The sequence below is a fragment of the Rhinopithecus bieti genome, unplaced genomic scaffold, assembly GCF_001698545.2.
Source record: "Rhinopithecus bieti isolate Rb0 unplaced genomic scaffold, ASM169854v2 scaffold_57210, whole genome shotgun sequence".
NCBI classification, from domain to species: Eukaryota; Metazoa; Chordata; class Mammalia; order Primates; family Cercopithecidae; genus Rhinopithecus; species Rhinopithecus bieti.
Window position 1 is genome coordinate 1,009,321 of NW_016823439.1, and position 16,332 is coordinate 1,025,652.

General features: G+C 40.6%; 1 protein-coding gene across 1 annotated transcript in view; it reads left to right on the forward strand.

Annotated features, from left to right (window-relative positions):
* The window catches only part of PPM1E (protein phosphatase, Mg2+/Mn2+ dependent 1E), a 231,637-nt gene extending 215,764 nt beyond the window's left edge, over positions 1 to 15,873 (forward strand). The window contains exons 6-8 of the mRNA XM_017861585.1: positions 2,159 to 2,302; positions 2,869 to 2,962; positions 10,735 to 15,873. Coding sequence (XP_017717074.1) covers positions 2,159 to 2,302; positions 2,869 to 2,962; positions 10,735 to 11,792 — 1,296 coding nt within the window. The 3' untranslated portion in view covers positions 11,793 to 15,873. The remainder of the gene's footprint in view (positions 1 to 2,158; positions 2,303 to 2,868; positions 2,963 to 10,734) is intronic.
* Positions 15,874 to 16,332: the final 459 nt, after the last annotated feature.

Here is a 16,332-nt window from a genome sequence, read left to right on the forward strand (position 1 = left end):
AAAAAAAAAAAAAAAAAAAAAAAAAAAAAAAAAAATCTAATTATGGTTCTGGGTATTGGTACATAATTAACTACAGTATTCTATATTGAATTTTTAACTAGGGATGAATAGAAAGAAAATAATTTTTAATTTTTAAAAGTAATTACAGAAGTAGATAGACAAAAAATAAGACTCCTGCACTGTGACTTAAAAAAGAGTTAAAGTCAAAAAAAAAAAAAGAGTTATTTTTTATTTATTTATATTTTTTGAGATGGAGTCTCGCTCTGTGGCCCAGGCTGAAGTGCAGTGGCGTGATCTTGGCTCACTGCAAGCTCCGCCTCCTGGGTTCACGCCATTCTCCTGCCTCAGCCTCCCGAGTAGCTGGGACTACAGGCGCGCACCACCACGCCTGGCTAATTTTTTGTATTTTAGTAGAGACAGGGTTTCACCATGTTAGCCAGGATGGTCTCAATCTCCTGACCTCGTGATCCACCCGCCTCGGCCTCCCAAAGTGCTGGGATTACAGGCGTGAGCCACTGCGCCCGGCACATTAACTCTTTTTAAAATGGGCTTGGAGAGATCAGGGTAATCATTTAATCCATTTTTTTGATAGCATAGTTATGCTACAAGCAATAATGGGGCTTGGAATTAATGAAACAATAATTCAGACCTATTTGGTATTAAGAAAGAGAATTATTCTTAATCTCTCCCCTCCCCTAAGTTTGGATTACTATGCAAATCCAACAGTAACCAGTAGAGTCCACACAAAGAGGTGGTGCTGGAGAATAAAGCTGCTCTTGACCTCAGAGCTCCCAGTCTCTTGAGGACCTGTGTTCTGCTTGGCTCTGCCTCTCTTGAAGCTGCGGGCTTTTATCATCTGATTTGAGGACAACAGCGGGCCCCTGAGAGGTGACCTGTAATCACCAATGTGAAACAAAGAGAATCACTCTGTCTTCTTTATCCTCTATTCTATTCTTTTTCCTCTGTCTTCTCAAAATTATGTTTTTTTTTTGTTTTTTGTTTTTTTTTTTCCTAACCATGTTTACCTCATTTGTTTCGTCAACGACCCTGGCGTCTCTCAGTTCTGTCAATAGTTCTGAATAATTTAGGTTTGTCTCAGCAGCCCCTTTTCTCCTTCTTATGCTTCCGTGTGCCGTTAACCGCTGGGAAGAAAGCAGCTATTCCTGTTGTGAAGCAGCCCTGCCTCCTGTTCTCTCCAGGGCATATGCACTGAAGTGTGTTTATCATGTGTTCTAGGGGCTGAGTTTTTGAACATTCTGTGTGGGAAGACATTTTATTGGTGGGTGAGGATTTATAACAAACTTTCCCTATAGAGGGGAAATGAGAAGTTGTTTTTCTCATTGGATACAAGAGGCCTTTTACCACCCCTGACGCATTGGTTCTAATTTAGGCCAGGTCCTTAGTAACAGAAAGTCATGCTCATTTGGTGGTGACTCATGTCAAATGGGGATGTCATTTTCGTATAGTAGGATCAAGAGCTTTAAGTACAGTGGTAGCTACTGCAGTGAAATTCCAGGCTGTTAGTTCTTTATGCAATGTTCCAAAAGCAAAGGCCTCTAAAAATACTGTCGGGAGGATATTTTTTAAAGGTATAAGCATCTTAGTACTCCAGGGAACGTAAGCTGTCTCTTGGCTCCTTAGCTTAATTTCCAGAGATTAGAGCATCTGTTGTGTACCAATCATATGTTTTATATATCATTTCGTACAGCTAGGACTCTCCCACTGAACAAATATGATGTCAGTAATGAAATGGAGAGCAGAATATAGACATTTTTACTCTGAGGATTGGTATAGAGGATTTGGTGCTTGACTGGGAGGAAAAAGAATTTCAATTCTGTTTTATGTACTAATAGTTACCTGCCCTTGGGCAAGCCACATAACCTGCCATAGTTTTCTTATCTGTATTTAAAGTAGAATTGATAATCATCCCCACACTGCATATCACAGATCAGGGGGACTTATGTGTGTATATATATATAAATACATACATGCATATAAAAATGCATTGAGACAATGAATTATTATATATGTGTGAAATTCCATTATTAATAGTATAGCTCCCAGCTGAAAAGCTTATATTAATTATAAATTGCTTCTCAATAAGAATGTCGTATCTATTTCTTTTCACTGAGTCTAGTTTTATTTAAACTATTTTCAGAGCTTAAGATGTGGGACCACAGGAGTGGTGACTTTCATCAGAGGCAACATGCTACATGTGGCCTGGGTGGGTGATTCCCAGGTTATGCTTGTGAGAAAGGGTCAAGCTGTTGAACTAATGAAGCCACACAAACCAGACAGAGAAGTAAGTATGGTCTGTTTTAATAGAGCCCATGCTCTAGTTATTACTTTAGATTTTCTAGTTATTGATTAGGATTCACTTACTATTTTTTTTTTTTTTTTTTTTTGAAACGGAGTCTCGCTCTGTTGCTCAGGCTGGAGTGCAATGGCGTGATCTTGGCTCACTGCAACCTCTGCCTCCTGGGTTCAGGCGATTCTCCTGCCTCAGCCTCCTGAGTAGCTGGGACTACAGGCTTGCGCCACCATGCCCAACTAATTTTTGTATTTTTAGTAGAGACGGGGTTTCACCATGTTGGCCAGGATGGTCTTGAACTCCTGACCTCATGTGATCCATCCACTTCGGTCTCCCGAAGTACTGGGATTACAGGCGTGAGCCACTGCACCCGGCCAGGATTCCCTTAATTATTACAGTTATTGCTATTACATCAGCAACTGTGCTCACCCTCCAATGGAGAAACAAGGAGAATCTTTTCATGAGCTGATGAGTATTATATCTGTTGTTTACTGTTAAAGTGAAGGAATAAATCCTGAATCCAGTTATTTGCTTCTTTTTATTGCATTGCTGTTTAGGATGAAAAGCAGCGAATTGAGGCCCTTGGAGGTTGCGTAGTCTGGTTTGGTGCCTGGAGGGTGAATGGAAGTCTGTCAGTCTCCAGAGCTATTGGTAGGAAAAACAAATTTTTGTTTCCCCAAACTGTCCTCTTCTAGCTCATTGTCCTGTATTAACTCTGATACAGGAAACCTGAGATGATAATTTATATTACCAGAATGCTTACTATTCTTTAAAATAATAATTGGATGTCTCTTTTAATTGTTTGATTTAGTTAAACCTGTACATTTATATACTTAAATTCCATTGTTGAAAGAGAACTGCCAGGCGCAGTGACTCACGCCTGTAATCCCAGCACTTTGGGAGGCCGAGGCGGTTGGATCACGAGGTCAGGAGTTTAAGACCAGCCTGGCCAACATAGTGAAACCCTGTCTCTATTAAAAATACAAAAAATTAGCTGGGCATGGTGGCGGGCACCTGTAATCCCAGCTACTTGGGAGGCTAAGGCAGGAGAATTGCTTGAACCTGGGAGGCAGAGGTTGCGGCTAGTGGAGATCGCACCATTACACTCCAGCCTGGGTGACAGTGCGAGATTCTGTCTCAAAAAACAAAACAAAACAAAACAAAACAAAACAAAACAAAACAAAACAAACAAACAAAAAAAGAAAGAGAACCATATCAAGAAATGCAGAATTTCCTAGTTTCTATACATTTTAAATTTCATGGAAGCCTTTAAACATTAGTACACAAATCTGCTTCAAACCACAGTTGGGGCGGGCACAGTGGCTCACACCTGTAATCCCAGCGTTGTGGGAGGTTGAAGCGGGCAGACCACTTGAGCCCAGGAGTTCAAGGCCAGCCTGGCAACATAGTAAGACTTCATCTCTTAAAAAACAACAACAACAACAACAACAAAGGCAGGGCACAGTGGGTCACGCCTGTAATCCCAGCACTTTGGGAGGCCAAGGCGGGCAGATCATGAGGTCAGGAGATGGAGACCATCCTGGCTAACATGGTGAAACCCCGTCTCTACTACAAATACAAAATATTAGCTGGGTGTGGTGGCGGACGCCTGTAGTCTCAGCTGCTCGGGAGGCTGAGGCAGGAGAATGGCGTGAACCCGGGAGGCGGAGCTTGCAATGAGTCAAGATCGCGCCACTGTACCCCAGCCTGGGCGACACAGTGAGACTCCATCTCAAAAAAAAAAAAAGCTGGGCATAGTGGCTTGTACCTGTAGTCCTAGTACACAGGAGGCTGAGGCAGAAGGATTGCTTGAGTCCAAGAGTTTGAGGCTGCAGTGAGCCAAGATTGTGCCACTGCACTCCAGCCTGGGCCAAGGGAGAAAGATTCTGTCTTAAAACAAAAACAAAAAATCACAGTGTTTCTTATTTCATTGCATTTTGGGTCAAATCAGTATTTTCCAGAGAATGGAAGCCTTTCTCCGTATTTTATCCATATTTATTTTGTTTATGCCTCTAAATTATTTCAATGAATTTTAAAATGACATAAATAACAGAATAAGTTGATAGGAAAACATCGTGCTTTTATATGAAAACTACTTTCTGTATGTGGAATACAGTCATTTGTCAGATAACCCTGGGGTTTCAAAGAACCGTATATCCCTGGGACTTAAATTTTTCAAAAGAAGGGGAAAGTCAATGAAACTCAGTCTAAAACATAGAGATTAAACAGCTAAGTTGGCTGGACAAAATGCAAGGGTGTTAGTTCAAAGAATTAAGCTATTTCTATCTTTGTCTCACTTTGGGCCCTGGGTTTATTATTTTAGGCTTCATGGCTTAGCTTCACTTCCTGTTTTTTTAAAAAAGAATAAATCAATATGTGTATCTATATGGGTGATATGTACATTACATGTATACTGCAGCTTTTAATCTCTGCTTCCCTGAAGAAATGAAGTAATTAGACATGGTTGAAATTTACATCTAGTCTCAAAATTTAATCATTACCAAAAAATTCCAGAACCTGAAGAAAATCTGAAAGGATTTAGCTTTCACCACTGATTTGAGTTCCTCCCACTCTTTGGGAAGGTGCTGGCAAGCTGTGAAGTGGCCCAAATATGAGCAGAAAGCTGAAAGAGAAATAGAGAGCTAAAAGAGTCTACAAATACCTCCTGAAAAATTGAGAGTTGGCTTGACCTTAGACTGGAGGGAGTTATTAGGAACTCTAGAAAAAGGCCAAAAAGGGGAAATTTCTCATTTCTAAAATATACCCTTCTATGGAATTATTATTATTATTCTTGGTGGGGAAAAGTCTTTATCATGCACATTGTAGGTTTAACAGGACCCAGCACCCATCAAATGCTATCCTTGACTGAAAATCACTGAACCAGAGGACTATACTATTTGTGGAACCAATTTACATTAATAATCATTATATGAGTGCTTGAGTGGCCAGTGAATTAGGTTGACAGCTCAAACCAAACACCTGCTTCGCCTGATCTGACCTGTCTTTGTCAGAGGACTGAGGATCATCTTTAATGCTTTTACAGAACTAACTTACTAGAGGATACCAGCCTCTTCTTCTAAAAGGTAAAACTAAAGATGGGAAGAATGTCCCTTAATAAGTGACAATCTCAGAGAGAAGGCTGGGTGTGGCAGCCAGCACTGTGGGAGGCCAAGGTGGGAGGAATGCTTGAGCCCAGGATTTTGAGACCAACCTGGGCAACATAGTGAGACCTCATCTCTATTTTAATAATAAAAAATAATCTAAGAGTGGATAAGGGAGACTTCATACATGGAGTGACTTTTGAGTTGAATGTGGAGGATAATGTGCTGGGAAGGAAATCCCTACACAGGTAGAGGGAAGCATAAATGCACAGGGGTTGAAAGGGCATGGCATGTTTTAGGAAAAACAACAAGTACAGAAGGTTAGAGCAGAGATGGGAGTGGTAAGAGATTAGCAGTGTTGGTGCCAGATTGCGAAGGGCCTTATGTGCAAGGCTAAGTAGTCTGGACTTTACCAGGTGAATACGCAGAGGGGCCACAGGGTCAGATTTGTATTTATAAAGATATTTGTATGGAAGCTGGGCTAGAGTAGAAACAGGCTGGCTGGGAGACATTCATAGAGTTAGTTACAGAGATGAGGAGAGCTAAAAAGGGATATGGAGGAGGGTATCAATTTAACTGATGAGACGGATTGGTAGGTGGGAAAACCTACTAATCAACAAACAATCTGGTACGCGGGAATAGGCAGTAACATAAAGGAGCAAGCGTAGATTTAATTTCTTGGGCAGTTTGATGATGAAGGGGAGAAAGGAAATAGTGTGGTGGTTTAAGGCAAAAGCTGATTCAGGAAAGGGTTCCCTTTTATTGTTTCTATTTTTAGGATGAGGAGATTTTAGATTTAAGCATGTTTGTAGGAAAAGGAAGAGAGCAAGTAGAGGAGAAATTGAAGACGAGAGAGAAGCTAGAGTCCTAGGCAGACAGGACCAGCAGCACAGGCTCACTGTTAGGACAGGAAAAGGACACTGCTTACCCCGAGAAAATGGTAGCTGATATGGGGGAATTGCTACAGATTAAACAAAGAGAGTGTGTGTGGCAGGAGTGGGAGGCGAATTGAGAAAATTCAAGCCTGATCAACTTGTCTTTGAAGTAGGAAATTAGGCCATTTACCAAAAACCAGTAGCTTAAGTGGATGAGGGAGTTGAAGAATTTGAGAAAGAATTGGAAACCACATGGAATAAAATAGGGGCTGCAAAAGGACAAGAAAAGGACTCCTGGGCAGAGTTCAGCTCTACTCAGGAAAGAAATGATACTTAAAAAATGAAAAGGTTTTCAACAGTTTTTCCCCATGAGCCTTTCTGACTTATGATCCGAAGTTGACAGAAGCATGATATGTTTCCTAACATATGGAGAGAGGAGGCTGAAGACAAAAGGATGTTGCCATTTCTACCATGAAATGGATATTCATGCCCTCCTACCAAATTTGGGGGCGAAATGTCATGAATGTGACACCCAACAGTAGAGCAGGTGAAAAGCCAGAACTTTGGCAGCATTTTCTCTGTGCAAATCTTTGTATGTTCTGTTCCAAACTAACAGTTGCAGTAGTCTTTTAATTGAAGCACTAAAACAAGATTTTTGGGAACAGTGTGACTCAGATCACATTTATTTTTAGAGATGGAATTCAGAAAATAATAATGATGATAATCATATAGTCAGGTAGAGTAGGGGATGGGAACTTTAGTAAATTGATGAAGGACACTGAATCCATGTTGGATTTTATTTATTTATTTTTAAATATCTCTTTTAAATTTTTGCATTTTCTGCTTAAATGGATTGAGTTTTGATGAGCTCTAACAGGCTATGGAGGCACCATAGCATAGAAGTGAAGTTGACTAAATCAAAAGCATGCTTGGGAAAGATGGTTTTGACTCCTGTAAGAAATAATCAATGAGGGCTGGGCACGGTGGCTCATGCCTCTAATCCCAGCACTTTGGGAGGCCGAGGCAGATGGATCACAAGGTCAGGAGTTCAAGACCAGCCTGACCAACATGGTGAAACCCTGTCTCTACTAAAAATACAAAAATTAGCTGGGCATGGTGGTACGTGCCTGTAATCCCAGCCACTTGGGAGGCTGAGGCAGGAGAATCGCTTGAATCCAGGAGGTGGAGGTTGCAATGAGCTGAGATCGCACCACTGCATTCCAGCCCGGGCGAGACAGAGCGAGACTCCGTCTCAAAATAAAACAATAAAAATAATGAATGAATGAAGGGAGAAGAGCCTAGATATGAGTAAGATGAGAGGGTTGTATGTTTGTGAATGGAAGGAGTGAAATGAGCGTTTATAACATTGAAGACTAATTTCTTACCTAATAGATATACTAACCCAGGTAATTATATTAAGTAATTATTTGTTGTTCTGTGTATCTAATCATGCAACCTGCTGGATAGGGCATGTGTCCACACTGGTTCTAGCAGAGTTATCCATAGAGTTCCTAATGAGCTTTCTAGCCTATTTGAGGATTAAACAGAAATGTAAAATGTTGGAAAGAAACTTTTTTATTTGAGACAGTCTCCCTCTGTCATCCAGGCTGGAGTGCAATGGCGCAATCTGGGCTCACTGCAACCTCTGCCTCCTCGGTTCAAACGATTCTCCTGCCTCAGCCTCTTGAGTAGCTGGGACTTCACATGCACGCCACCAGGCCTGGCTAATTTTTGTATTTTTAGTAGAGACAAGGTTTCACCATGATGGTCAGACTGGCTTCGGACTCCTGACCTCAAGTATCCTCCCGCCTTGGCCTCCCAAAGTGCTGGGATTACAGGCGTGAGTCACTGCGCCTGGCCAACTTTCTTGGGTCAGAGAACCCATACCAGATACTAGAAATAATGAATATATAGTCAGATCACTCAAGTGAGTTTATCTTCATTTTAATCTTCCCTGAGTCAAAAAGTTTGGTTTTAGTGCAATGGAAAGGATAGTAATTGATGAGAGTTGTGTAGGTGACAAATAGAAGAGCTAGGATTTGGACCCAGGCAGTCTGACTCTAGTGCTGGTGTCCTTAACCACTAAGCAGTATGCCACTGCTGTACAGTAAAGCCCTTTGTAAATATCTGGAGTTTAGTTCTTGTTTTTATAATACTATGTAATGATGATTTATGATACCCTACTCTAGGAATTATTGCTCAGTACCCTGTGTTGTTTTGTTTTTATTTTTTTGTAAAGAAGTGAATGAGAGGCCAGATGCAGTGACTCACACCTGTAATCCCAGCACTTTGGGAGGCCAACGCAGGCAGATCAACTGAGATCAGGAGTTCGAGACCAGCCTGGCCAATATGGCGAAACTCCCGTCTCTACTAAAAATACAAAAATTAGCCAGGTGTGGTGGTGTACACCTATAATCCCAGCTACCCAGGAGGCTGAGGCAGGAGAACTGCTGGAACCTGGGAGGCAGAGGCTGCAGTGAGCCAAGATTGTGCCACTGCACTCCAGCCTGGGCAACAGAGCAAGACTCTGTCTCAAAAAAAAAAAAAAAAAAAAGAAGTGAGAGAGAGCCGAGTGTGGTGGCTCATGCCCGTAATTCCAGCGCTTTGGGAGGCCAAGGTGGGCAGATGGATCATTTGAGGCCAGGAGTTCAAGACCAGCCTGGGCAAGATAGCATGATCCTATCTCTACAAAAAAAAGAAAAGAAAAGAAAAATTAGCTGGGCGTGGTGGTGTGCACCTGTAGTCCCAGCTACTTGGGAGGCTGAAGTAGGTGGATCACCTGAGCCTGGGAGATTGAGGCTGCAGTGAGCCCTGATCGCGCCACTGCACTCCAGCCTGGGTGACAAGAGTAAGACCCTGCCTCAAAAAAAAAAAAAAAAAAAAAAGTGAATGAGAGTCCCTTGTTGTAGTCATAAGCTATTTAGTTACCTCATAGGCTAAGGACCCTTTGGCTGTGCTCTCACAAAGTACCTAAAGGAATGTAATCAATGTAAACAAAATGAATGGATTTGGAAGTGCTCTGGATCTGAAAATCCTAAATGACCAATTATCTCAGTAGTCTGGTGATAAAAACTTAGTTTAGTGTGGGCTCAAGGTCTGCAGTCTCGTTCCTACCCCAAGCACCCTACTCTCCAACTGCACATTACTCCCTAACAGTTACCTCTGCCTTTGCTTATCCTGTTCCCTTAACTGAGACAACTTCTCTGCCTGGTGATAACTAACTTACCCTTCAGGACCAGCTCAGATGTCATTCTGTGACAGGACGAGCTAAGCAAGAAAAGGAAGACAGAAAGGCCCAGAAAGACCTTGAATTCTCAGTTGTTAATAAGCGGGGAAATGCACAATAACAATAAAGACAGAAGTGGGGTGATGATCAGAGCCATATGAAGAATATGGCAATCTCTAAATATGAGAGAAAAATGGCCATACATTTTGTCTGTTCTTTAGAAGTTACGGGTAAAAGCACCATTAAAAAATAGAAAGCTGGCCGGGCGCGGTGGCTCAAGCCTGTAATCCCAGCACTTTGGGAGGCCGAGACGGGTGGATCACGAGGTCAGGAGATCGAGACCATCCTGGCTAACACGGTGAAACCCCGTCTCTACTAAAAAATACAAAAAACTAGCCGGGCGAGGTGGCGGGCACCTGTAGTCCCAGCTACTTGGGAGGCTGGGGCAGGAGAATGGCGTAAACCCAGGAGGCGGAGCTTGCAGTGAGCTGAGATCCGGCCACTGCACTCCAGCCTGGGCGGCAGAGCGAGACTCCATCTCAAAAAAAAAAAAAAAAAAAGAAAGCCAAGTGGGTTGGGAATCAAGAAAACTGCATTCAGCTCCCATGTGTGAGGGCTTGGGTCAGCCACATAACTCTTCCTGGCTTAAGGGAGTTAGACTTGATTTATATAATCTCGTGTAACTCAAACCTTCCTTTGTGCTCGCAGCATGAAACTATTTATTGATTTCTAAACAAGAATAGAACAAAAATGATTTAATGAAGAGAATGATCAGAGCTTTGGTTTGTTTCTTTCAATGTGAACTTGTTTTCAAATTTCAACTAAATCAAAACCACCTGCAAAAGAACATATCTACTAAATCAACCATGTTTTCCTACATAGTGTACTGAATTTTTCAGTACAGCAACAAACTTAGATCTGACATTGTTGTTACACTCAGCTAAGCCTAAATCATAGCCAGAGGTGCAGATTCAGAGTCTAAGCTAGGTAAGGACTTATGCCCAGTAACTTAGCAATTATTTAACTGGGAGTAAGGAGTAAGCAGATCTGATTACCAGAGAATGTAAGTATTTTGTCAAAAACTATTTTATAAATTCTTTCCAGTCAATTCAGTTCACAATCCAGTAAGTTGTGATCAGAGTCATGGCATTGGTCATAAACGTTCTTAGCATGCAAGGTAAAACAAAGGCTAATGATGCCCCTACACTCTGCTTCCCGCAGGAGATGCTGAACATAAGCCATATATCTGTGGGGATGCAGATTCTGCCTCCACTGTTCTGGATGGGACCGAAGACTACCTCATTCTGGCCTGTGATGGCTTCTATGACACCGTGAACCCTGATGAGGCAGTGAAAGTTGTGTCCGACCACCTGAAAGAGAATAACGGAGACAGCAGCATGGTTGCCCACAAGTTAGTGGCATCAGCTCGTGATGCTGGGTCAAGTGATAACATCACGGTTATTGTGGTATTCCTGAGGGACATGAACAAAGCTGTAAATGTTAGTGAGGAATCAGATTGGACAGAGAACTCTTTTCAAGGAGGGCAAGAAGATGGTGGGGATGATAAGGAGAATCATGGAGAGTGCAAACGCCCTTGGCCTCAGCACCAGTGCTCAGCACCAGCCGATCTAGGCTATGATGGGCGTGTGGATTCGTTCACTGATAGAACTAGTCTGAGCCCAGGGTCCCAAATCAACGTGCTGGAAGACCCAGGCTACCTAGATCTCACACAAATAGAAGCAAGCAAACCTCACAGTGCCCAGTTTTTGCCACCAGTTGAAATGTTTGGTCCTGGTGCACCAAAGAAAGCCAATCTTATTAATGAGTTAATGATGGAGAAAAAATCAGTTCAGTCATCATTGCCTGAATGGAGTGGTGCTGGAGAGTTTCCCGCTGCTTTCAATTTGGGTTCAACAGGGAAGCAGATATACAGAATGGAGAGCTTGTCTCTTGTCTGTTCAGGGTTGGAAAATGAACAGTTCAAATTCCCGGGGAAGAGAGTTTCTAGATTGTCTCATATACGCCACCACTACTCAAAGAAGTGGCACAGATTCAGGTTTAATCCAAAGTTTTATTCATTTCTCTCTGCTCAAGAGCCTTCCCACAAAATAGGCACTAGCCTGTCCTCACTTACTGGAAGTGGGAAGAGAAATAGGATAAGAAGTTCTCTGCCATGGAGGCAAAATAGTTGGAAAGGGTACAGTGAAAACATGAGGAAGCTCAGAAAGACTCATGATATTCCATGCCCAGATCTTCCTTGGAGCTATAAAATAGAATAATTTTTCTTTCAAGTAGGTTAGCTAGGTCTCCCCAATAAAAACACCACTATCAGAGTAGAAACAAGGTAGACATTTCTAAAACATATGTGCTTCATTATGAATCCATGGATGGCTCAATTCTTCAATGTAAATAGATCTCTAGGAAACTCAAAGTACAGTGTTTTCAATCTAAAAAAAAGTATTGGCAGTTTCACTTGCAAAATTACACACTGGTCCCTGTGATGTGTCTCGACACCTATATAAAACCCCCTTCCCACCATCCCTTCATGTCACTAGTGGAGGCTTTCGAGTTAGTTATTTCAGTCAGGATATACAGTGTTGAAATCTCAATGTGGTTGAAATCTGGTCTGATGTGCCTAATATGTCTATGGAAAATTTAATGCTAAATTAAATTTGGTTGGGAAATGTCCCTCAAAATCCTGGGCACTATGAAGGAACCCCTGCCCCTAACCTTTTGGGTAGGTGAAAGACTAAAAGCCATATGGATTTTAACTGACAATAATGAAAGTGGTAAATCAGTGTAAAAGTGTCATATTCTCAGACTTGTGAGGCGGTTTATAGTCCGAAAGATTTATGGATTTTTTTCCTGTAACATAAAAGACTATGAACTTTTTTTAATTAAAAAATATTTCCTAGGGCTGTAGTTATTTGGGAGTTTCATAACCTGTTATGGTGCTTTTGGTGGAATTTTTATTATTTAGCATTTTAGGAGACCACTGTCAACTGGTTTTAATCTATGATGCTAATGTGTTTTCCACTGTACCCTCATCTCAGGAATAAAACTGATTTAACGGAGATGATGTCAGGTACAAATACACTATAGAGTCAAAATGCCATTTACAAAGAAAATCAAAAGCATTTCTGTATTTTGTCTTTTTTTTAGTTCAGACAGCAAAGGCATTTACCACTATAAAATAAAAGTGATTTTAGAGAATGAAAATGCTACTTTTATCTTCTCTAAAATTATTTCCCCAAGGGAGTGAAGTAATCAGCATGAAGGAGGCTGAAAGTATTGCCTGAAGTGAGCCCAGAAGCCACTGAGAATGCAGATGACTGACAGCCAGGTCTGTTTAGTTGTAACTGGAAGACACATCAGTGTCCTGCTTACATGTAGCCTCAGACCGCAGAGAGAGGACACGTGCTTCTCATTTCAATATTGTATTTGATATTTTGAAACTGTCTTTTTGCTGTTTCTGCAGTTTCAAGCCAGAAGCATGTTGTCAACTAAAGACAACAAATAAACTATCAGATTCATTCATTAAGTGAAGCAGCCTCTGATCCTCTGAGAGTCACGAATGTCTTGGTGTTACCCTGCCCTAGTCAACTGCAGACCAGCCCGGCCAATGCCCACGGGTGGCACCTCTGGAGTGCTCACTCACAAGGGTGAGTGCTCTCGCTAAGAAGTGTCCCCCACCTAATCACGTGTTTATAGGCTAGTACACGCTCCCCAGGCCCATAACAGAAAATCCCTGAATTTTAAAGACATAGATGACTGGCATATTTTGGGTACCAGTAGAGCTACATCAAATAGACAAAAACAGCTTCACTTTAGCAATGATCACATTGTTAATCTACAGATTTTATTTTTAAAAATTTGGATGTAAGTAGAGACTTTCAGTATTTGTTTTCTCTTGATTTTGAAGTCATTTCTTCTTCTCAAGTCTGTGACAAATGGTTGAAAAGGAGTCAACATGGCCCCAACGAAAGCACTGGAACCTTCATCATTCTGAGGCTTTGCCCCACACATGGTCCTCACTCATAGCTGTCACTTTCTGAAGCCTAGATCTTGTTAACCCATCAGGTGCAGTGTCAGTTTCAAATCAAATTATCTAAGAAAACAAGAAAACAGAGGCAGCAGACTATTGGTACACATTATAGTCCAAAGTGCTTAGTGAAGTAAAAAAAAAGCTTTTTAAAATTTCTCTTGTTGTCTATTGGTAATGCTTTTGATCAGAATAAAGGTAAAGGGAAAAAGTTTCACACGCTAGGCTTTCTCAGTGGGGAAGAAAACGGCTGGGTAAAACTGGGACAAACACAGACCCATCTTTAAGGGTGTGGATTTTGTAGGTCCGACTACACAACAGTGTTAACTCATTTCTCATGCCATTAGCTCTCTAGAAAATAAAGCAAAGTAGTTCTAGTGTGGTCGTTATAAACCAATATTGTAAAAAATAGCAACTATTCATTTGTTCACAACATGCATATTTATAGAGTAGTTAGGTACCATTTGTAAGGTAAATCCTTTAAAATTCTATAATACATACTAAAATAGTGGTTATTGGTCTGATATATGCTGCTCTTGGTTCTACAAACTAGATAAAAAGCAGTGCTTTGTGAAATGCAGTGTTGTATCTTAATGCCACTGGTGATAGGAAGTAGTTCCCTTCAGTTTAAATCCTGTGCCCTTATCTGCTGCTTGCTGACGTAAGCAATAAGTAACCCTCTAACTAATGGTATCTACATATTTCTGTAACTTGTATTTAATGATGGTGTATCTGGTGATTGTAAAAATATTAGACAGATATAAAAGTATCTATATAATATATATAAACTGTTAATGCTGAGGTATAGTCTGTGAATTATGTGTTTTGTATTTTTATTCATTGTGTAATTTAGTGGTGGTGAAAGTTCTACACTCAATCCTTAAAGAGTGGCAGTATCACTTTTTCAATTTAACATGGTCTGCATCAATCTGTTTGCCTGCTAAACAAGTTTTGTTAGAATAGGAAATAGTAAAATAAATCCAAACAAGAGTGTAGTACTGGTTAGGGAAACAGACTTCAGGTCACCAACTGAAGTCATTACAAACTCCTTGTACATTCACTGTGAGTTTCAAAGGGACTCAGTCCCCAATTTAAAGGTTTCCTTTGTTCAATTTCTAGATGTGTACTTTTGAGGGATATGAGGTTAGGCAACATTACAGCAACACACACTGGGGCTACTAATCCCATTTAGGTCTGTACTAAAGAGGATGGGTAGAAACTCTTATGTATATACCTTTTCTTTACCTAGAAGTGCCATCCATTGTCCTTGAATTATTATGATTAAAGTTACTGTTGCATTTAGGAGGCTCCTTGAAAGTAACACCTTTTCCAAGGACGATGGCAACAATGTCAATGTCAACACTGAGTCTAATTTTGACCACATTTATAGTGGTATAGTGTCAATACTGCATTTTCATGACAACCACACTCCACTGTTGAACACTGTGCCAGTGAGAAGTGCAACATCCAGTGGGCAGATGAAAATGATGCATGGCCAAGTTCAGTGTTTACAGATAAAACTGCTATGGTTCAAGTACTTCCTTCCCCATCAAATCCTTGCTAAGGCTTTGTGGGAAAATGATCTAAATTATTGTTTTAATTTTTAAACCTAATTTATTCACTCAGTGAACATTCTTAACTAAGCAAGGCTATAAAAGGGAATACTATAGTTTTGTCCATACTTTGATACCATTTTTCTTTGAATCATACGTTAGCAAAAGAAATTTTTTTCACCTTTGAAAATCACATGATGTTAAAGGACAAATGCCCACTCTTCTATTCTGATCTGCAAATAGCTTAAATATCTCTTGCAAAACAAAGTAAGATACTGCCAGTATTATAACACAATGATTTTCCAGACAAATGGTATGGTGTTGAAAAACAATTGTTACTTCCTGTAGCAGCATTTTATCTTCTATTTTGAAGACTATTTATTGTACTAATTAGAAAACATGAAATAGGACAGGGAACTCCAGACTGACACAGCAGTTGTTTTTGAAAAGGAAATAAACTTTGATGAATTAGATAATCCAGATACATCATTGTAAACTCTTACTCTAGGTGCTCTTTGGTGAGAGACAGGCTTTGTTCTCTTGTTCATAACATTTCTCTGCAAAGAATTCTCTATGGAGTGAAGCGAATGAAGTGAATTATTTCTTACCAAGTAAATTCATCAATTCACAGATCTGCTCTACAGCTAACTTTTGAGTTCAGTTGTAGTCATGAGTGATCCTTCATATTTTATTACAACTGTTCATTCAGGTAAGAAGTATGTTGAAATTTTGCCAATTATCTTAATAAAACCCAGCAATTTAAAACCAGTAGTCATTTGTCTTTTTATTTAAAGGAAAGGTAAGTTATTTAGTGTTTAAATTTGTGTGGATTCCTTCAGAACTGGGAAATAAAATCCTCAGATGGACGTTTTCTTAAGCTTGGAAGCTTGGAACATTTAAAAAGATTTGCTAAATGCTGCTGTAACATTATTTTACCCCAGAAGAGAGGTATTTAGCCTTATACATGTTCTCTTCATGAGGTGAACTGCGAGGAGAGGGAGCGGTGTTAGAATCCTAAAAGAGAAGAGGAACTGGACCTGCCAAGGACTAAGCGGTGGGTCATCAAATCTCCCAACTACTTCATTCTTAGAACTCTGCATCTAAGCAAGCTTTCCCCTTTCGCTTAGCCTCTTTGAGTTTCAAGCTAGAAGAAAGTAAGGAAATAATCAGGTGAGCTGTGGTGGAAAGCCTCCCAAGGATTGCTGATAAGTGAGTAAAGGAGAT